At 34.2% G+C, this 24,443-nt stretch overlaps 1 protein-coding gene across 2 annotated transcripts in view; it reads left to right on the top strand.

Annotated features, from left to right (window-relative positions):
• LOC149797390 (scaffold protein ILK-like) overlaps positions 1 to 23,994 on the top strand; it is an 87,383-nt gene extending 63,389 nt beyond the window's left edge. Inside the window, exons 8-13 of one of the 2 annotated variants that reach the window (XM_089962165.1) lie at positions 1,821 to 1,942; positions 4,628 to 4,749; positions 6,485 to 6,556; positions 9,720 to 9,819; positions 15,482 to 15,612; positions 17,863 to 23,994. In XM_089962165.1, coding sequence (XP_089818291.1) covers positions 1,821 to 1,942; positions 4,628 to 4,749; positions 6,485 to 6,556; positions 9,720 to 9,819; positions 15,482 to 15,612; positions 17,863 to 18,015 — 700 coding nt within the window. In that variant the 3' untranslated portion in view covers positions 18,016 to 23,994. The remainder of the gene's footprint in view (positions 1 to 1,820; positions 1,943 to 4,627; positions 4,750 to 6,484; positions 6,557 to 9,719; positions 9,820 to 15,481; positions 15,613 to 17,862) is intronic. The other variant, XM_089962166.1, reaches the window with a different exon arrangement.
• Positions 23,995 to 24,443: the final 449 nt, after the last annotated feature.

Below are 24,443 nucleotides of genomic sequence, written 5' to 3'. Positions count from 1 at the left end.
GTTTCAACCAATATTTGAAAATGTGTGTGATGGTTATTCTTTAGCAATAAACGTATCAATTGATATTAGCAGGGAACTCACATCGGGTAAGGTTTTTGTACAGTGTTATTAGATCTAATCTGTTTTACAAATAAATATCTTATTTGGTGCCATTGAACTTAAACTTGCATTAAATCCATTTTTTACCAAGAATAGTCTGCCTCAGCCTGCCCAGACTGCGGAGAGAATTTGCAGATATCAGTCCAGTGAATAAACAGCAAAATCTACACCTCATGTTGATGTTGTCATTATTATGACATTGTATATGTACAAGACATCAAAAATATGCTAAGGCCTATGTAAAACTAACTTGTTAACTAGATTGTTCCTAATAGATATAAATTTAAATTTGCTTTACCATAATGATGTAAATTGGCATGCTGTCTTAATTTTAATTAATTTAATTGAATCAACGTTTACATCATGTCTAGTACCCAAAACATTGGGGCACCTCCTTTTCATTTCACTTAATTTTTTCCTAATTCCTCTTATGGATTCACATTGCATGGAGATGAAAGTTGATGTGGAGGTGACTACTAAAATAGTATGCTACTTCATTGACATAGCCCAGCCATCAAGAACTGCATTCAAGTGTCATGTAAAACTCTGACATATGAAACCAGCTCCTGACACAATGCGAAAATCATGCACAATAGTTTCAATCAACCAAAATTATTGTACAACTCCAGGTCCTGTATTTTCAAGACATTTTGTGCATGATATGCATAAAACCTTTCATACTTTGTAGCATTGAATGGAATAAAAGTAAAGTCTTGAAGCATCAGGGTATTTGTATCATAAGTTCCTCTGTATAAGTGCTAAATGGTTACGCTACATGGGCATTAGTATAATGGCTCATTTGGGGATTTTGAGCTTGAGTTTCATGCTGGAAAGGTTTCAAGATTATGGACCAGGAGAACAGTGAGGAACTAGAGTCTGGCAAAAGATCTGTTCTATTTATATACTGCAAAACAAAGCATAGAGAATATCATTAATGTACAGTTTTTGTATTGTTATGTTTTGGACTTACCACATACACTGGGAAAGTTTACAGAACTTGTCATCTTTTAATGAAAATCTTGCAGTCATTTGGCTATGACAGTGACTTGGAATGCCAAGAGGAAATACGGCACATAATTGTATGACCTTTTTAGAACACACATTGCACTTCCAATTCTTAGGTATATGATAGACATGTTTATAATTTTATAGCTTTAATTTTATTCACAAATATTGTAGATGGGCCTAATGATATATAGACAGAAAATGAAAGAAGATATAAAAGAAATGACTTGTCAGTAACATACACAGACCTTTAGCAGACTCTCCTCACTCCACTCTATTCAGTAATATACACAGACCTTCAGCAGAATAAACTCCACTTAATTCAGTAACATACACAGAATTTTAACAGACTCTCCTCACTCTACTCAGTAACATACACAGACCTTTAGCAGACTTTCATTCCACTCAGTAACATACACAGACCTTTAGCAGACTTTCATTCCACTCAGTAACATACACAGACCTTTAGCAGACTCTCCTCACTCCACTCAACAGTAACATACACAGACCTTTAGCAGACTCTTCTCAGTCCACTCAACAGTCTGCTTAACTGGGACTTGAATCTAAAATTGGCTGAAACTCAGATTATTGTTAGGACTTTGGTTTGTGACTTATTATCTTTCCACAGCTCTATTTCATTTTTATATATTTTTGTTGTTGTTGCTCTCTTCTTACATGAAAACTAAATCAGTTCCATTAATTTTCTTTATTTTCAGAATCTTCAACCATCCAAATGTATTGCCTGTGCTGGCCTGTTGTAACCAGCCACCCAATTTGGTTGTCATCTCTCAGTTCATGTCCTATGGGTCTCTCTTCAATATCCTGCATGGGGAAACAGGTGAGTTTGTCTTCTTGTGTACCACATTGAATTAACATGTGAGTACTAAATTGTAGCTATTTTGGCCCTAAGTTTATTGTCAATCAGTCAACATATACTTGTTGCCACTCTGGAGGCCGTGTTTTGCAACAAGTTTTGATCCAACTTAGAATATAAGTTTATATGATCAAGATCTCAGGAAAGTTAGAATATGTGTCATGGATATTAATGTTAGAATATGTGTCATGGATATTAATTTTAGAATATGTGTCATGGATATTAAAGTTAGAATATGTGTCATGGATATTATTGTTAGAATATGTGTCATGGATATTAATGTTAGAATATGTGTCATGGATATTAATAGAAAATGCGTCATGGATATTAATGTTAGAAAATGTGTCATGGATATTAATGTTAGAATATGTGTCATGGATATTAATAGAAAATGTGTCATGGATATTAATGTTAGAATATGTGTCATGGATATTAATGTTAGAATATGTGTCATGGATATTAATGTTAGAATATGTGTCATGGATATTAATGTTTGAATATTTGTCATGGATATTAATTTTAGGATATGTGTCATGGATATTAAAGTTAGAATATGTGTCATGGATATTAATTTTAGAATATGTGTCATGATCATACAGTTGTAGAGACAGAAATTAGGCTCGATGCAAAACACTTTGATCATACAGTTGTAGAGACAGAAATTAGGGTCTATGCAAAACACTTGATCATACAGTTGCAGAGACAGATTAGGCTCTATGCAAAACACTTTGATCATACAGTTGTAGAGAGAGATCAGGCTCTATGCAAAACACTTTGATCCTACAATTGGTGAAATCTATTAAAGGTTGCAACTGATAATGTGTCATTTGTTTGGCAAGATCAAAGAACCATCCTCTGTTACTTGCATTTAACAAGTATCACACTTGTGGATTAATTAAAGTTGTTGTCATGTGAGAAAATAAGCTAATGAACTAATGTCAAATGTTTTCTGGAAGAGGTTAAACTCTACTTGGCACTGAACAAGTACATGTGTTAAATTTGTGGCTAGATCAAAAGGATTCTCAATTTGCAAAGTGAGTGCTGCCTTTACAAACCAAGGGCTTATGGGACCACATGTATACAGCATAAAGGTATCTAATGGCTCATTTTATTGGGTTATTATCAACAAGGAGTTACCCAGATACCGGTTGGCAGGCCTAATAGAATGTGTGAGATAGTTATATAGGAATATGCACTTAAAAAACTTCATCAGCCTGCATAATGACATGTTCAACTTAATTTATGTAAGCCAGATGAGGAATATCAGACCCACTTGGGCCTCCTGTACCATTCATTTGTCAGTATTTTAGGTAATGTATTTTCTGGTATTTACAACTAGTGTGGGAGGGGAGGGATGGAACAAAATATTGTGCCAGAACATATGTAATTCAGTTCTTTCTTATGCATGTATCAGAATATTGCCTTCAGTAATTTATATAATTTTTATTTAAATTAACTCATTAACCCCTGGAGATTTTGTCATTTTCGCCTGAAATGCAAGTAGGAAACACATTTTGGGAGCTGAATGCATCATGATAAATCTACTGACAAGAGATTTCCGTTTAGCCTGATGCCTAGTTGTGTTAGAAACATTGTTTTTCTTTGCCTGTTTTGCTCGCACATGAGCAGAAGGGTAAAACTTGAAAGTCCTTTTTCTTTTTTTTTTTCCTTTTTGCTTACTGGACCCATCATTTTTGCATTCTGGCCACTTTTTACTTGAAATACCCAACTCTCCTACTTGTTGCAATGGTTTGACTGTCTGTGTGCAGTTCAGACCTGTCCGCCTTAGATCTGAGGCCAAAAAAGTCTAAAATCTGGCCAATTCTGACAACCAGTGAATTTTCGTTATTAAAAAATCAGCTCTGAAAAAATGTCTAATGCATGTAGAAAGTTCAGATCATGTGATGTCCATGTAGAGCTACATCTGTATACGTTTCTGTAATACCACCCATATTGGTGTATCTTAAATGACCTTGATGCTACAGAGCACATAAGTAGGGTACTACGTCCTGACACACAAATGTGTTGCCAAGGGTTAATGAGCTAATTCATGACCCTATATTCCAACACTGTTATGCAACATTTAGCTACAGATAAAAGTTTTAGATAAAGTGTAGATATTATCAACTTTTTTGAAGATTTTTAATAGAGAGAAAATTTAAGAAAACAGAAATCATTTAAGGGAACAATTATTGAGTTTTAATTTGGTTTAGTACAATCATTTATCAACCCAGGAAAAATAACTTATATTATTGTCTGTAGGTATAAAAAGTCAGTTATTGTATATTTTCAGGCACTAGTACAAATTTAACAAATCTTACCAGAAGGCAGTGTAACTGACACAGATTTACTCTTTGCACAAGGCTAGAACAGCTGGGTCAAAAGGTCGGGGATTGAGAATAGCATTTTGTTTTAAAAACATCTGAAAATGTGAGAAAAGATATTTTTACAGAAATTAGCTCATTGGCTAATGTTGGCTTCATTCCACCATCTTGATACCCTTTTCTCAAGTCATTAGCTACTTGTCCATGTTTGAGTTTGTCCTGTGATAGTAGTTCTCAGTAGACTGTACTTACGTGCTTATCATGACTGTTTTGACATTTTTCCACTTGCCTAGCAAATTATATACCATTTTCATTGATATTGCAGGTATTGTGGTTGATCAGAACCAAGCCTTGAGATTTGCTCTTGATATTGTTCGTGGAATGGAATTTCTGCACACCCTGGACCCTCCAATACCCAATTTTCTTCTGACCAGCAAGCATGTCATGGTATGTATCCAATTCTCTCATATGAATGAATACACACGGAAAACCACTTTTGTCCAAAACATTCACAAGGTTTATATTTTTCATTTATTTGTGACTGATAAAAATGTTTTAGGATTTTAAGCTGATCTGTCCATAAGTCTAAGTGGGCTTATGGTATGGACCTGCTTCCTTCATGCATCTGTCAACAATTGCTGTTTTCTATTTCTAAAACACCACTGGACAATTTTCAACCAGATTTTGGCAGAGAGGATCCTGGCATGAAGTGCTTTCAGGTTTGTTGTATTTAATGTTGGACAAATATGGTTGATTTGTTTTCAGACAATAACTGACGATACTAAAACCAGAGTCCTTGCAACAGTTGTATTCTTGACATATACAGCTAACAACATTGGGAACAAAATATTTATACTACTGACCAAGATATCTTGTCCTTGTAAAGAAGTTTGATAAGACTGTAGTAAAATAGGTAGGATCAAAAATTATCTAAACAGTTGAAAAATATTTAACTTATGGTTGAGCTCAGAAAATACTGTGTAAGCCACGTAGTGAGTAAAATGGTCAGCCATAAAGTTATGTAAGCCAGGCGAGTGATAACTGGCCACATGATGAACTTTGATGTTACAAGTGTGTAAAGTTATGTAAGCCAGGCGAGTGATAACTGGCCACATGATGAACTTTGATGTTACAAGTGTGTAAAGTTATGTAAGCCAGGCGAGTGATATCTGGCCACTTGATGAACTTTGATGTTACAGGTGTGACTCGTATATTGTAAGCTGATGGAAAACAGAATTGTTCATACTCGTCACCTCAGCTGGCAACTTGTTAGGTCACAATATCCATTTTAACATAAATTGTAGGATTCTGTTATTTACAATCCATTTAATATTGCACCCTTTTTAATGGTCAACTTTTTGTTTTGTTTACTTAAATATATATTTATTTTAATTTTTCAGCAAAAGAGACTGTCAAATAAATATCCATTGCAACTTGCAAGTGAGGCATTTCATTTAAATAACCATGTTTGGTGTAAAAATAATGTCATAAGACAGGATATCATTAGCTTTATTTTATGATTACATGTTAACCATTCATAGATTTTTTTCTTGGCAAGTTTGATTAATGGGACAGACAAATGAATATAATGCCTTGTTGTTGCAGTAAGAACAAGACACATTGCACAGACTTCTTTTCAAGATGTTTATATATGAAGGGGAGAAATCCCCCGTAAAAACAATTTTCACACCTGGGATCAGTGGCCTGAAAATGTATGAAAATAAGGGTCCGAAATGATTATAAATCAAAGAGAGAGAAAGAATCGTTACAGAATGCTTATTTGACTTGTTCACATGTACAGGTGTTGATGTTTTTGTTCATGGATAAATAGATGGGGTTTGTGGGGGCTGAGGTTAATTGATTAGTGATGTTATGAGAATTCAAGATTTATTTTAAATGTAAGTATATGTAATTTCAAGGATTTATATTTAATTGCTGCTGGAGTAAGTATGCATACATGATTATTTTTCTACCATAGAATAAAATTCATTGGTGTTTGTGTGAATGTTTGTGTTCATTTAAAGATGAGTGGATGTGTGTGTGTGTTTTAATGCATAATATGGCTGGTTGGTTTGCATGATGCAACTGTGCTTGTGATCAAAATTCCAGAAGTTATATCTTACTACAAATAAATGTGCAGTTTTGATACATAAGGAGTAAGACATAAATGATTGTATTTTAGATTGATGAGGATTTGGCTAAGATTAACATTGATGATCCTCGCTACCGTAGCCCTGATGGCACAATAACAGGGGTAAATGGAATGATGTAACAAATGAATGAATGAATGACCTGTGACCAGAAAATTGTCTGTGTACCCACCACAATCAAAGCCTAGAAACAACTCTATTGGTTTTGTCCAGTGTACAGCCCAATTCATTATTTTTTATATCACCATTTGGTATTCTACATGTTTTATGTTTCTTTTCAAGTGTGTTATTATTTACATGTCTATAATTAAGGTAGGTCCATTCATTTAAATGACTATATGATGGTGTGTAACTGTCTTACAGTCTGACCTGCTTTTTCAAATAAAAAGATATTGGTATCCACCAACCATGGAAGACCAGCATCATTAAAGACGTTTTTTCTCTCTCAAACTGATTTAGCTTGAACAGATGTGAGATTAGGTCTACCCATTCTCAGTTATAATTAATTAATTATAAGTGCAAATTCATCAGTCTGTTTACTCCTGAAGCCAGGGAGCAAATTACACAGAGTTAAACCTTGTTTTATACCATACCATTTTACATTCATATAACTTAAATAATATCAGTATTTGCAGGTGATGTGGAACTCTTCTTTTGGTTGGATACCATTAGAGGTACCAAATATTTCTTTGAAGAGGGTGGGGTTTAAAGTTAAAAGAGACAGTATAACTGGCTTTTTCACAGAAGGAATGTTCCTTTCCAATGAGTTGTTTCTGACTTCAGACCTTGTCAGTACTACCAGTACTAATGAATCATTTTCATTCACCTTTACTAATTTTAAACTAGATGAATTATAGTTGCTTCAGCATCCATTATATCGATAATGCATTTTTATAAAAGGCTGTCTGTAAGTTGGTTGATTTATTTTATTGATTGTGTTCATTTTTCCTCCATTTTTGCTTTTATTTTGCAACTATTTGTATTTATGTTTTTGAACTTTTATTAGCATATCGCCAGTATTGTGCTGGCATGCTATCTGACCTTGGTACACACACAAACATACACACATTGTTAATGGTGTGACATAGGTTTTACTTTTCTGCAGGGGCACCGAGTGGTCTAAAGCGCTCTCCGTTACGGATCACTGCCATCTCACCTTTGTCTGCATGGGTTCGAGTCTAGGATTCGGCCAATGTGGGTATGTGAGAAAGCTTGCCAGTAGCTTCTCAATGGGTCAGTGGTTCTTCCTTGGGTTTTCCCGGGTCCTTCCTCCACCATTAATACTGGCCACCATGCATAGCCTATAGAGTGCTGAAAAATGGCGTTAAACCCCACAACAACAACAACAACTTTTCTGCAGGCAATGTCAGGTGCTACACTGAAGTTTTCTTAAGTCACATATCCTCAACATTAGTGGCTGTATTCAAGTAAATCTTTGGTAGAATGAGTTCATCCTTATTATTATGGTGTCCATATAGTACATAGCACCTATTAATGAAGTACACAAGATATAATTTCACATAATAAAATGGAATCCGTGACTGTACCAACCTTAGAAAATGAATGGTATTATAATAAAGGTGAGGTATTATTGTGTTACTCTATATTGTAAGTCTGTACGTTAATATGGTTTGAGTTCTTGTCTTATCCGCATAGGCATCATCCAGATTTGAGATATCAAATTCCAAATTAATGTAGTGAATTCCTACATTTTATTATCCCTGTGCTTTTCCAAAAACTGTTGAGAATATTGTTATACCCTTCATATGTCCATCCATCCATTTGTTACCATATCTCCTAAACTGCTGGATGAAGATTCATGAAACTTTGTTATGTGGTGTATATGATGTCTTCTATTGGTCTCTACCCATAGGTCCCTGAAATGGGTTCAAAGGTCAGTTATACAAGAAAGATTTCAACTTGAATGACAGTTTCCATTATTTTCTAATCAAACTTCATAAATGCAGTCATTGTAAGAAGATACACCATATAGGTATGGGATTTCACATTATGACCCTTGAGCTGGTTTGAAGTTTAGGCCATGGCAGCAATCAAAATATTTCTTACACATATTTTAAATTTTAGATTTTGACATATTTATTAACCTTAGTACAGTTAGGCAAAAACCTGTTTTGGGATTTGTACCATTTGTAGGGGTTTTGTTTTGCAGTAAGGACATAACTTTCATTAAAAACACAAATCTGGGTTTATGATTTTGGTCAGATGTGCTGCTTTACAATTGTCCCATATTGTTTGATCTTCATGACAAAGTTAATAATCCATTAATCGTTGGAATGAACAGTACGTAGGTTCGCTAGGACTTGCATGATTCTTGTTTTTCATTGTTTTAGCGATTTACTTTTTCCTTCAAAAACACATTTTTCCAAAAAGAATTGCATGAATGAGTTTTGAGTTGGAATTTTGTTTTCATTTTTGAGTTATTGTGTATTTTATGGTCTGTAAGTACTAATCTATTCTGTACCTGAAATATAGACCAAATGTTTCTTTTGAACAGTGTGTGTAGCCATCTGAAATCTGTATTTATAATTGTAGGAGGAGATTACATAATCTGTTTTTAATATCATTTTCACATTTTGCTTAAATTTTTCGGTGAACTTTGTGTCTGTTTCTTCATATTACTCATTAATTACCTGAAAATCCATAACAATGACTCGTTATAAATACCGCCAAATTTACTGTCTAGTTTTAAATGCATTTTGTCTAATAAGAAATATATTTTATCAGTTTGGATCTCTCTACTTCGTATAAATATTTCAAAACAATAAAGTAATGAATAGATTTACTTGCATCAGTTACATGTAGTTGTGAAGGAAAAGTTACTCTGCTTCTACTCTCATGTCCAGAAGTGTCCATGGTTCCTTTTAAATACAGCAGCCCATATGGGCAATTAAAGAGACAGCTGTCATAATTGACAAATTCCCAGTATAGGCTTTTACTTTATAAATCTTCAATTAGTTGATACTTGTTTAAAATGGATAGAACATGTCCTGTCTTATAGTTCTCCACTAAAAACAGGCTTGACTAGTGTCAATTGTTTTTGCATATTATAACATATGATACTGAAGCCAGGTAAATTTGGAAATAAAAGTACAAATTATACCAATGTTGCTTCTGTCAAACTTGAGAAGACACTTAATGACATGAGAATGTGAGTATTTGGTAGTTTTGTTTTTTTGTATAGAAAATGAGACTAACAACTTTTTTAAAAAAAATTGGCTGATATTTTTCAACCTCCATTCCCCTCAGATTGATGAGGATTTGACTGCCAGGATCAACATGGCAGACTACAAGTTCTCCTTCCACGAGAGAGGGAAAATGTTTTCTCCAGCTTACATAGCTCCAGAAGGTGAGGCGTCATTCATTCAATGTCTAAATATGTTTTGCAAGTTTTTTTGCAATAACTTTTTATTTTTATTCAGAGAGAAAATTGTTAGTGACAACATTTCCTTGGATGGCAGCCAACAGGTATTCAGAAAGGTCCAGTCCTAATTGAACATATTCTTGTCTTGCAAATCAAATAAAACAAATGTTTACCATTTTGACAAGTTCAAGGAAAAACTGCCCATGAACAATTCCTAATACCTACATGGTTTTGAACACATTAATACAAATTACACATACTTCACCTGTCTATATAATTGGATAATTTTCATCCATTAGGCTTCCCAAGAGATCTCCTTCATTTTACTACCCGTGTTTCCCGCATAAAATCTATTTTTAGCTAACCTGGCAAAAAAGGCAGGTGAGCTTATAATATGGTCCTGAGTCCTGTCTTGCATCCTGTGTCATCTGTCCAAATTCAGCAATTGCATGTTGCCACTGTGGAGTCCATATTTCTAATCAAAATGTGGTCAAGATCAGAATATGAGATTGTATTAGTAAAATCACTGACAACTTCAATAATGGACAAGATTCATGCTTATTAATGTGGACAAAGGGCAGTAACTCTTGCTCATTACTTCCTGTGATATCACCAGGTGTCACCAATTTTTAGCTTTGCTCTGTGCTGAGATACGCTCAGTGCAGTAGCCTCTGACAATCCAGCCCATTTTTGTGTTTCTGTGGACCACTCCAATGTCCATTTTGCAATTATGTTGCAGATTTATTGATCTACTACAACTTGTATGCTTTGTTTGACAGTTTCGTCCATTTTTTTATTGAGATTTGTCACTTGTCAGGACTTCGTCTTGTAGGACCACTGCTATCCCACCGTGCTGTCATTGACCTTACACAAGGTCATCACAAGGTCATCACACATTTGACTTGATTCGCTTACTCCGTCCATTACAGAGGTCTTAATAGTGAAATTCTGTAGTGCTGCTTGATAATTATGTTTGGTTTATTCATATTTCATGCTGTTTTGATAGAATTATGGTATAATTGTTAACTAAGCATGCTGCATAAGTTTAAAACAAGGTCATAGATTTCTGATATGACACTTCACTGATCTGTTAGTTATGACAGTGTTTTTAGTGACCTAATACTTTCAACCGATTTCTAGTTTCTGCTTTAGTTTGTGTCTTTTGTGTTGTTTCTGCAGAATATTAATTTAAATGACCTATAAGCATTTTCAAGGCATGAAAGTCTGCCATGACTCCTGATTTGTTATATTATGTATACATTGTTTCTGATATACAGCGTCTATAATATGTAGTCAATGGCAGTCTTGGCAGCCCAGTTAGGTAATTTATATTATTAGCTAGTTAGTCACATACTAATTTGCTAATCTGTGCTTTTTTTTCTCTCTTGTGTCATGTCAGCAGGAATGTCTACTACACGAATGACATACACATGCACATTGATTGTCCTGTTTGGCAGTGAAGGAAAGACAGAATAAAGCAAGGGAGACAACCTATAGTTCATGGTTGGCGATACTGATGCATTGGGGAATATTCCCAAATTTTAGGTATCCCAGGTGACATAAGCTTCCCCACACATCAAACCATGGCCTTTGAGCCTGTAAATTCAGGTGGATGGGGTTAATCAGCGATCCATTGGTTCCATAATAGTAATACTACTGCACCGACACCAGTCATCACAACATTATCTGCCATCCAGCTGACTGGCACCAACAGTCCAGCCGACACTGGCAGTCCAGCCAAATAGTTCATATGTGGATCTTTGTGATAGATCTGTCGATCTAGCCATGCCGTCGGTGCCTTTATCATCTTTCGGTATCTTGTCATTACCATACTGAAGATTTCAATGAGAAATCTGTCCTTGTAACCAGGCCTTCATTGCGGACAGTACTGGTGATTGCTGGACCATTTGTAGACTTCCAGCACCTGAGCCTACTACATGCAATTTGCACCAGATCCTTTGAATCTAATACATTTCAGGACCGTTGAGCCGAGTCTCCATGCCAACCTCACACCGTTTACACCGGGAGGCAATGCTGAAAAGGCCAGCAGTGCCAGATTTGCCGGTGATGCCTGATAGTAGATTACTCACGGCTTATCCTCCAGGGAGAGAACAGCAGCCACGTAAGATCCTGTTCACACTGTCAAGGATCCATGATCTCGGACACATTCTGACATTGTAGGGGATGTGAAATTAGGCATAATAAAGATCTCTCAGATCGTTTAGACAATTTTGATCTCCAGCAACCAAATCCATACCTTTGTTTCCAAAATGGAATTTGTCTTGGGTTCTAACTTGGCTCAACTCAAGCAAAGTTTGAACCTCTTGCTTATGCTTCGCTAAAGTTCCAATCACACAAGACATGCTTCCTGATAGCTTTAGCTTCCACATACAGGGTCGGTGAGCTACATACCCTATCAGTCGACCCAAACTATCTTCAGTTAAATTCAGATGGTTCAGTAGTCCTTACACAACCAGGCTTAGTTACCAAGAATTGGTTGCTGTCCGTAGGTAACGACTGTGTCGTATTTCATTCTGTCTTATCCATAGACAAGTCAAGAGTGGCAGCCATGCAAGATCCTGTCTGTGCTCTCAGGTACTACTTGAGACACACAGACAAGTCATGGCATGTGCAAATGTCTCTTCCCGATCAAGGCCAGGAAACAAGACATCACCCCTCAAGTCCTTTCGTCATGGCTGAAGTGGGATATACGCTTGGTGTACTCTTAGATCTCTCAAGGTCAGAGTCACCTATGAGGATTACAGCTTACAAGATTAGAGCCATTTCTGCAAGCTTCACTTTCTAACGCAACCTTTCAATCTTATAGAAGCTGTTGGCTGGCATGCAGACTCTACCTTCTTGACTTTTTCCATCAGATATATAGCATCTCAGAGACAAATGTTTGATCTTATAGGTCACGTGGCAACAGCACAGATGGCCACCAGACAAAACTAGATCAATCAATACAGCCTGTTCGCTTCACTAGATTTGTCAGTGAAAAAGTTTGTAGGTGAGAAGAGTTAACTTCATCTTCTCAACCACATAAGAGTCCCAGATCATGGGATCCCAGGCTGTGTTGCTTGTGCTATCAAGACAATATAATGGGTTATCCTTCATATGGAGAATTCAGCCACTCTTGCCCCAAAAGGATACCCCAGGTAGAGATCGAATGCTTAGCATAATTTATTCTCCTAACATAATGTGATTGTGGAACATATTCGAACGAAAGCAAATACTTAAATAATGTTTCTCCGAGAATACTTACAGAATCACATTACTTAAAAACCCCTCCCGACCTCCCTGCCATGCAAGCATCTGTGTTAGTGTCTTGCTCAGCTAAAAAATGGTGACACCTGGTTATATCAAGGGGAGTTAATGGGTAAGAATTACTGCCCTTTGTGTAACTCAAAATAGGATAAGATGTTTATCGTCTTTAGTAGGGCTGGATTCGCAAGGTAGCAGGCTAATATTCCTAACGTAATGTGATTGGGGAACATATTCTCAGAGAAACATAATTTACTTAAATTTTGCTTTCTAATCTGACTTTGACATTGAAATGTACGTTTATATTACAATAATAATAATAATAATAATTCTTTTTTTTTCACGAGAGTAGCTCAGTTAGAATACAGATGTATCTAGTCTCCCAAGATCTTGGCAGATTGATTAATGAGCATAATCCGTGTATATTAATAAGATATTTGTGCATCAAGATAACCAGTGAGTTTTATTATAAGCAAGATCTGCACATAATAAAATATAATGCATATTAATGAAACAGAAATAATTGTCAATATGTATTCTGTGCAGTCAGTTTGTTTTATGCTCTAACAAGCTTCTTTCTGTAAAGGAAAGCAGGAGAATTAACATATGATATTGACATTTGAGGATCACATATTTGGTGTTATATAAGCTCTTCCTCTTGCAAAAATGGTGCATAACCCCACACACACATACACACCCACTCTTATTAGAATACAATATGCATGCTTTTCAGTATTGCATTTTTTTTAAAATCTAGCAAAATAATACACCCTAGGGATTCAAGTGATAAGTTTATAACTGAAGACAAAGTATAAAATAAGTATAGCAGCTCTCTAAGTAGATGAAATGATGGTGTGTATGATTAGTTTGTATCTTGAGATGCTATTATAACATGGTGAGTGGATGAAGAGAATGGAGGTTACATTTAAATAGATACACTGACGTTTGAGACAATGTATAATTGCATGCTAGCATAAATTATTTGTATTGTTATAGTTAGGGATAAGAATTCTTTACAGAATTATAACTTTTTGTTATTGAATTCACTCCAGTAAGTACATATTTCTTCTAACTTTATTCATTATTTTGGAGAGAATTATTTTCAAAAGCATTATTACATTTGAAATTATTAAATATTTGAAAGCAAGTTTGATATGATTTAATCTAACAGTTATAGACAAGAGACTATGCATGTTAATTATGCCTTTCTCTTTGGAAATTTCTATTCATCAGATTTAAGTAAAATTGGTCAAATTGATCTGATGTTACGTTTAGGAGAGTTTGCACAGGTCGTGTGCTTGCAACATTACATAGGCCTGCTTTGTGATATAGTCAACTGTTAAGTAATGTAAGCCAGATGGGCAATACCAGGCTCACTTGAACCTCTTGTTTAATGTGCACAATATCTGCATTTTATTTGTTAATATTAATTACACAATCATTTAAGACATATGGAGTTTAAAAGAGAAATGGTGTAAATGTTGTGTCCTCAGATAAATGCCTTTAACTGAGCCCCACTGATAAGGTATAATGGTGAGTTCTAAACAGCATGTGATGGCCTAGCCCCAATATCATATTGTATGGTAATGTTTTTGCATGCAATCTAATGATCACTGATTGTATTAACAGAATATTCTTTTTCACATAAAATAGTTGTAGGGTATAGTTTACTTGCATAGTTTTTCAGCAAAATTTTTAAAATGTCGTGTAAATTTTTACCTCATTAATTTATTAATAAATCTTGTGGGATAGATTTCAGAATATAAAAAAGATTTCCCTACTCATGGGGCATGGATAACATGCTTGCTTTACACATCTTCAGTCCAATGTTCAACCCCCATTTGCAGTACACATAATGAATAAAAGGTCACACATCTATGGTTAGTGGTTTTAACTGCATTCTCCAAATTCCTTCACTGTTTAAACAATTTCATACATGTTTCAGATGAAATGAACTACGCCTATCCTTTCTTTTACAATCGAAGTGAAATAAATAACCTTCAAATAATGCATTTCACCGTATAACATAGATTGATTTCTGTATCTTAGTGCCCAATATTATTTTACCTCAACATCTCTGAAATCATTAAAGAATTTTTAATGTGATAACAGGTCAGTTGTAATTACTAAAACTTGAGAAAAAAACTTACACCAGTTAGAAGAGATAAGCTATAGCATGATGCTGCAAACACTGGTGACAAGAGACATTTTATTTTTAAAAATTTGATTAAGTTATAAAGAACAGAAAAAGCAAAAAGATGCTAATATGTTAGGGATGAGACCTGAAGCAACATTGTATTGATACCAGATGATTTTTTTTCATGAGTTTTTTCACCCTATGCTCTGAACATTTTAATGGATAAACTTTGTTTTTGTTATACAGCTCTTCAAAAAAAGGCTGAGGATATCAATATCAAAGCAGCGGACATGTGGAGTTTCTCCATTGTACTGTGGGAACTGGAAACCCGAGAGGTCCCGTTTTCAGATATGAGTCCTATGGAAATAGGGATGAAGGTGGGTACATGTTTTATATTTGTACATTGTCCATATATGTCTGAAAATTGGATACACTGATTGCATCATTGCTACTGACTCTGCTAAGAAAAGTAAACTATTTTAGGCTTAGATGGATTTTAGTTCTTCCATGCTTATGGCATAGTTTCCATTTTCTGTAACCAAATATAGATTTTATTAAGGAAAAAGTAACAAAATTTATGATCATGATAAAATTAGTAACAAGGTATATGCATTCACTTGTTGTCCATGTTAATTTTATATTTCAGGAGACGCAGCTCAGAGTTGGGTAAATGATTTGACCTGACAGTTTTTTCTCTCTTGGATATTGTTCCACTGACAGTAAAAAATAGTAGAAATGAAAGTTGAAAATACTTTTTAATAGTAAATCACAATAATTTCTCAGATGTTTCAGATGTACACATTTTCAAGGGACAGTGTTCAATCTAGATTTGGATTCAAGAGGACCCACTTGGCCCTGCCATTTACTCTGAGGGGCCGATTTAAAATATAGTCAAAATTAATGAACTTATATTACATTAGTTTTACTTTAGAGATGTTAGCATTATCCAAAAATAATATCTCAGTGTAAAGCCACCACCCTTTCCTACAAATCTTATATAACAAATTAGTTTCTTTCTCACTGAAACGTTATCACTTGCGTCGTATGTTAGGGATACAATAGTACAGTTGCTCATCATCTACTTAAGTTCTCCCCCAAATGACTGACCTATCAGACTAATATGAAACTTTATTCCCACTATGGTAAAAATAAAAATCTGAGCATCCCTGCAATTTCATTAATTCCATGAGAGTAGAATATTTCATTGTAGCAATTTTCACTTTTGCTAGCCAATGCACAGACCTCAGGGCACAAATTACTGCTTTTTTCTTCTTGCTAAAAATACTTTCAACTTGTGTAAGTTAATTAGGTCTGCAATGTTTTCAAACTTTTTTAAATGTGTTTACAATAAACGAACTAGCAATTCTTTAAGTTTCTTGCATCTTTTAACTCTTATGATGGTAGAATTCAGTATGTAAAATATGACTTTATTAGAAATATTGATGGTTTCAACAAAACATGCCAAGGATTGTCATGATATTGTTTCTAACTGTTACATATATGTGCAAGAAATAAAGATTGAGAATGCAACCAGACATACTGCATGGACAAGTGTATGTGATGCTTTTGTAGGATTTGCAATGACTAAGAAGCTAAGCAGTTGACTTACAAAATTGAAATGGCATTTCTTTAAAGTAGAATGTTACTGATCAAAGGTACTGTTAGTAAACCTATTATTTAATGATAAATACTGTAGCTTAAATTAAAAATTTTATCAGAATTATTAGCAAACCAACGTGATGAGTAATGTGCTCTATAACCATTTCTTGGTAACTGAAGCTTTTCCTCATGATGCCATATTCAGCATAAAAATCATCAATAACTGACTTTAAGACAAGAATTAATTGAAAAATCCCAATAAACAGTCCCCTTATTTAGATATGTGGAAATGTATAATTTAGTAGGAACTTGTAGTTCCTGTGTCAATGACAGCCACATTCAGATTCATTTACACATTTACAAATTCTTTGTATACATACGCAAACAATAAACTACCATTTACTCATGTAAACGTTGCAGTCTTAAAATTAATACTGCTTCAAACCACCAAGCTATCAGTATTGTCAGTACTTTGATCTGGTAATGCAGAAAGCCATTATCATACCATTTATGTTCTTTTTAAATGACAGATTAAGAACGTAGAACAGGGGGTGGGGGGCAAACTACGGCCCGCGTGCGGCCCGCCAAGGGCTTTCATGCGGCCTAGGAACAAGTCATCATTCACACTGACTCTGTTTATGTTCTGTTTATCAAATAAATGTGCTTCTGTTGAAGTTTAAAGTTTTAAGTTTTCAAATATTAACAACATATTAACAACTGAAAATTAATTATGATGTTATTTAGAAAAACCTTTTGTTTTTGCTATTTCAAATATTAATTATTTTACTTAATGAACTATGCGGCCCGCAACAAGGTGTAAATTTGTGTGTGCGGCACTTGTACTGGAAAGTATGCCCACCTCTGGTGTAGATCCTTAGTTGTATAAATGCATGATATTATTGTGAGTTTTTTTTAAATAGGAAAATGCAGTCCAGGGCAATTTAAAGTCTAAATTTGATAATTACTCTTGATTCAATTAATAAATTGTTAACTTTGCATCAAAATTTAGTTTCCAAATATTCTCCTAGGTTGCTCTGGAGGGATTAAGAGTGAAGATCCCTCCTGGAATCTCGTCACACATGTCCCGCCTTATCAAGATATGCATGAATGAGGATCCAGGAAAGCGGCCAAGGTTTGACATGATCATTGCCATCATGGAGAAGATGAAACAAGCAGGCTGAGACAGCATTACAAGATATATGAAAAGAAATTGCAGTGGGTTGATCATGTGACAGGTCATGGATAAATTCTCACTAATAAAATGTTTGTGCAATAGGGAAACTTAAAGTGTATGGACAAAGAGCTGGGAAGTCATGTATTAAGAACAGAGCTAAATCATATGAATTTGTAATATATTCATTGGAAACAGAAGTTGCTAATTACCCCATGAAAGTAAAATAAATTTCGTGTGTAATTTAAATCAACCTTATTAAAATGAATATTCCTGTGATGGTGGATATCTGACGTGCACAGATAACGTTCATGTTCTAGTGACTTTTGAAATCACCATTCATGTATTTTTAGTAGCTTATCAGAGAAGGTGTTGCATTGCATGCTGAGAGGGTTTTAGTAGCAATATATTAAAAGTTAAACTGATCACGTTCAGAAGTATGAAAGATGTAATTTGAATTGTAGTAAATTAAAAGGTCAGCAGAATATGACATCGTATTGATGCACATCAGATTTACTTAAACAGAGCTCAGTTTTAATCGTATTGATGCTTAGCTATATGGAAATTTTTAATGAAGGCTTATTTCCAATACTTTGAGGTAATTGTTTTTGTTCAGGATATTAATTTTCTTGTTGGGGGGGGTTTGCAAATCAGTAATGTTTTGTTGGCACTAAAATTTGTGGATTAGGTAAAGGAATCCTAATGTCACAATAGATGAATGATTGTTCATTGTCATAGATCTTTTTGACCTTGAAATACATAAAATTTGGTACCCCATGAATAAATTGTTTAAGAGCCTAAGTGGTGAAATGCTTCCATGCTCTTTACAGCTCACACTTATTAACAGTTCACCACTGCCTTGTATTTGTTTATCATCCCTGGGTCATCAAAATGTGTCGGTTTTCATCTTCGTGACAACCTAACTGAAGCCTCCTTTTGTTGATGCATCTCTGTTGGAAGACAGTTTTGAATGAAATAAAGGGAACCAGACTAAAGATAGCAACTCGAGTATGACGCATCAAGAATGCAAGAACACAGCTAGTTTGTATGATAAAACCCATGGGGTTTTGTTTAACTTTTGATTTAAATTGAATTTCCTTATTAATTAATAGGTTAATAGTTAAAATTTACATTTTTATTAATAGTCTTAACCTTTCATGAAGGGGAAATAATTTACTATGGAATTTTTTTTAAACCAAATATTCATGGAAAGGTAACTCTTTTTCCATTAAGTACTTTATTTGTTATATTTTTTTAAAGTAAAGCTTTATATTTTGGTTGTAAAAGATTTTAGTTTGAGGGATCTCTTTCATGGTATTGATTGGAAGCTTTTATATTAGTTTAATGAAAGTAACAACAATTTGTTGCATCTTTTTTTTATCAAATGCTCTGTATCAGCCCAGGAAATCCTTACAAGACCTGCATCAGTGCTTTCACTAAAATGCCATTTTCTGACTATATTTAAAATTTACTTCCAACTGCTTGAAATTATAAAAATAATGTAAATGAGTTATTACCATGAACTTCTGGGAACGTGTAGTTGTAACACTTTTAGGTGGAGCTCAGTTATTCCAGATAGACTGGTACTAACGATAGAGTTAACATAAAATTTTGTTTTGGTTCAGAATGCTTCTTGGAAATGTTACTTAGATGAAAAGGTGACAGTGAAACATATTAGATTATTAACTTTTTAGAATCATGTTGTCGAGAGACTAATTATGCAGTTTCATTAGTCTTGGTAATCACTGTTTCCATGTTGGTTAAAATGCATCAGTGATATTGTGATCAGACTCGTTCATCCATCTATTTGTAGCTCAGTCTCTAAACTGCTTGGTGGAAATTGTACTTTTGGCATGCCCATGTGATAACCATGTCCATAAGGGATCTGATTTTATATTTCTGGATCCCCTCGGCAAAGGAGCCTGATTTTTTAGCCCCTCCCTAATATGCAGTTACAGTTTTAAAAATTTTATATTTGTTTACAGAACTTTACAGATGTGTTTGTAGATTTGGAGCACATAAGAATGTAACAAACTTGGGGTTTACTCCTGGCTTAGAGTGAGAAAGAGGAGACAAGGGCATGTAATGCATAAGAAAGGGACTTGTCCCTTGAAAGTCATAGAAGCAGCTTTAGTTTCTTTTTTGCATTCATTTTTTAGGGTAACACCATTGTATATTGTAGGTTTTTTCAGTAAAAACATTTTTGTATGAGATTCAGGCTTCACAGTTGTACTGTAAAGCAGATTTATGTTTAATATTTGAGTATAGATAGCACATGTGCCAAAAGACCAAAAAACCTTGCTAATTTCATAGAAGGAATGCAACTGTTGCCACAGTATAATCCAATAAATATGTTTCACATGTTACTGCCATTCACTTCACACACATTAGTCTGCTTTTAAGTTTTTAAACTTGAAAACAAGATCTATAACAAATATCTTAAAATTTGTATTATTATATAGTGACTTCCTTTTATAATGATTTGCTCATATAATGTCCTGTATTAACTATCACTTATAATTAATTGCATTCTTTTATGCTTTTCATGCTTTTGTATAACATTATTTCCATAAAGTACTGGTTTCCTAACCACTTGGTTGGATTTGTGTAATGCCAGGCTCTATAGAAACTATCCGAGCATGCAAATTTTACTTGTGCTTAAATTTAGAAAATTTTGATCTTTTACATCTTTATGTCTAAGATGTTAAATGCACAGTAATTTTAGGATTTTCCATATCTGTGATACTATTTTTTCAGACTGAGATTAGACAAAATATTTTTTTATAGATTTGAGTAAATTTCTTTCAGATCTTATTATTGGCTTGGAGGGATCCCTCTGTGGCATGCTGTCTGCTCATCTCTACTGAGAATAGTTTTTAAAAAAATAAAAGGCACTTTTCTGTATTTAGCTCAAACCAGTCTTACTACATGGAGGGACAAAACTCAAAATCCAGTACCATTTGGAAATGATGAACCTGAGAGTGATTACCTCCTTTTAAATCTTTGGACAGCTTCTTAGTAGTATTTCAAATCATACACAATTTCCATAGAAAATGTTCATAAAAGGTAATTACCTTCATATTTCTTTTTTGAGTGATAAAAAGAACAAAATACTGAAAATATTTACACCTGTATTTAAAGGAATGGTGGTATTTGCTTTGTGATTATAAGAAAGGAAGAATTATCTGTACTTCATATTTTACGTTTGTCCATTGATCCTGTTTATGTATCAGATCCATCCAAGCCATCGGCATTCATTTATTTTGCCTCCATCCATGTGAATAGATTCGAAATGCAAACCAGCTGTCATTTTGGTTTGCTTTTACCATACCTTAATGATTTGAAACATTTATGGAATATGCAAGTAGTAATGAATGACGTCTTTGTTTTATTCCAGCTGATGGTGAATGAAAGTACAGTTAAAGTATGCTATTTTGGTTCAAAATAACACCAGGAAATAATCTTGGCATAAGAAATTACTATCTTGTGTGAAATGGAACTATGGAGTGAGACTGAGATGTCTAAAATCCTTTGAGATTTATTCTCACATTGTAAGGTAACGTGTTTATCTCAGAATAAATGCCAGATTCAGATTATGTTCAGTTTGAAGCACTTGGAGTGTGAGTTCAATTTTGCAGTTTGTATTGGAGTTCGTTTTTGTTGACTTAAGTGCCCAGCCATGGCATCACTAATCATTGCCATTTCTCATCATGAAATTGAGATTTATAATTGCCTTTCTTTTGCTAGATTGGAAGTAGGAGTTTTTCCATGAACATTAAGGATTATTAGGGATTAAAATAAGTAGTAATATCCCCCAGTTTCTTCTTGAAATACACTACTCAATAATAATCCACAAGTATTTTCAATTTGTGGAAACTTTGAATTTTAGTAGAACTAGACCAGGTTTGTTCGTGAACAAACAGGTGCATAACTGACCAATCAGGGGCACCTATTCTAAGATCTTTTCACCTCAACAGTCATCAGAAGAAAATGGCACAGCTCTGTTAATCCCTTTTATACCACAACCATTTATTTAAGCAGAAATCACTGCTGTTTGTGCCATGTTGATAGATGTCAGCTCTTGGATGATGATATGTAGCCTTGTCTTTCATTTAACTAGGATAATTGAAAACCAAAGATACATGTACATTATCCATGAACCCTGTGATTTTTTATTTTCGGATCATAAATATTATGATGTCACATGACCAGATATCAAAGGACTTTACTGACCTGTCATATGATCCTAAATTATATCACACCATGTTGCCTTATTATGGTGCTTTGTATCCATGTATGCCAATTCTAGATCGTATCGTAGTACACCATTATCACTCCCATTACCTATAGTTTAATGCTTGTAATATATTTGTAGAATATACTACATATTTATTGTCAATATATGTATTTTGTTTAGATTAATTTTGTTTTTGCATAAATTGATCTGTCTGCATTCTTAATGTTATACATGGTCTGTGCCTTCATGTGTCCTGGCATCCTAGTGGTTCATTTCAGCAATGCAAATATTATTTTACTTTGCAAAATCTTCCAACATATTTTCACTAATTGAACAATATGAATTAGTTTGCCTTTCTGTCTCTAAGAAAACTAGTACACGAAAGGTACCACCTGAATCATTCTGTCACAAAGTACAGGTGATTTAGAAGAAAAAATGTCTTACTAGAGCATCCTTGGCCAACTTAACTGTATCTTATCCACATTTATGATGCTGTAATATATTTGTTTGAGTTCACTTTATTTCATTTGGTTTATTTCCTGCTCTATTTTTATATGTACTATCTTGGCTGTAAAAATCATTTCAAGATTTGATCTACAAATGATATTGCAACTTGCATCAATGGTTATCCAGATTTACCCATATAATGTTGTTGTTCATGATTGAAGGCAGATGCTATGCGTAATCTATTGCTAATTCAATTCTTAAATATGATATGAAATTTTATAATGATCTATGATTAGTTCCCATTATTGGTCCCTTGTTATTGCACACATGTATTGAGCATGTGCTATTGTTGCAAAGCAATGTAAACAAGAATGATTCCCTGTCATTCAGGTCTGCTTTTTTGAAAGAAATTCTGTTGTGCTTACTTAAACTTACTTTGAGACAACACAATAATAATTTTATTTTTAAAGTCTGTGTCTTTAAAAATCATGATGAGAACTGATATGATGCCAGTACTTTGCTTGCTCAATCTGTCCATAGTTTTTCAAATTGTCAGGAGTAATCAGTACAACAAACGACTTAGACCTTGACATCAACCTTGACATCGACCTTGACATAGACATACAATATTATGTGTTGACAGAATAGGATCTTTGTTGTTTGCAATTTTACTCAACTTGTAAGGGAGTATTTATGATATGTGGAAAAATTCATACAACTGTAAAAAGAGAAGTATTGTATATGAAATTTGTTTTTTTTTTGTTTGTAGGAAACTCCATCATGAAATCATTTTTAATTTGCACTGATTACCATTTATGCACAGTTTGATTTCAGATGTAAAAAAGAAGAGAATAACAGAAAAATATATGAGTTAGCTCCCTGTCAAGGCAGAGACCACACTTGAAAAACTGGATTATGGTGTCAAGTCTCATCCTCCTTCAATCCACTGTTGAGTTAACATAATTTTCTCATGTGTTCTCTTACTCCTGTTTCATGACATATTGATAGACACATGCAGCCTGAGAAATAACTAGGCAATTCACACATTGCTTGCAATACGATTTGTCAGCTTTACCAATGATCACAAATACAATACAAGCAATAAAATGGCACTTACTGAGCTTGCCATTCTTGGGCATGAAATACAATATCTACTTTTTCCCCTATCATTTTGTCACCAGTCTCAGCCAACAAGTTACCATGTACTTGACAGATGTGGATTGTAATGGATAATAAATTTACTCAAGTCAGATTATTGTTCAGACTGTTATTCAGGCTAAAAGAATAAAGATATCTATGTGTTTATCAGTTGTTAGTTTTCTTTGCGCAAGACTTTTCTCAGATTAATGTGTAGGGTTGTTTCTGAACGGTGGTGTAAGGCCAGGATGCTTGAATCATATTGTAATAAACCATTCAACTAGGCAATTGTTTTTTCTGCAAACTGCAGAATTTTTAAAGACTTACCACAAAATTAGTTTGGGATGATTGACCACTGTATATGTTTGAAGTACATAAGCACCAAAAGTCTGGATATTAAGCACATATTTTACAAAAGCATTAAGTGAAATTAAATGAAATATGATGAATCCCAAATCAGAAATAACTTTGTATACAGATTATATCTTCGTTAACACATTAACCCCTGGAGCTTTTTGTCACTTTTGCCTGAAAATCGAGTAGGAAACACATTTTGAAAGCTATTTCTGAATAGACTCAAAAACACCAAATCCTCGGTCATCTTTCAATAACATACT

Source organism: Sinohyriopsis cumingii, chromosome 6, assembly GCF_028554795.1.
Source record: "Sinohyriopsis cumingii isolate HCF-2022 chromosome 6, ASM2855479v2, whole genome shotgun sequence".
Taxonomy (NCBI): Eukaryota; Metazoa; Mollusca; class Bivalvia; order Unionida; family Unionidae; genus Sinohyriopsis; species Sinohyriopsis cumingii.
This window is presented reverse-complemented; position numbering and strand designations above follow the sequence as displayed.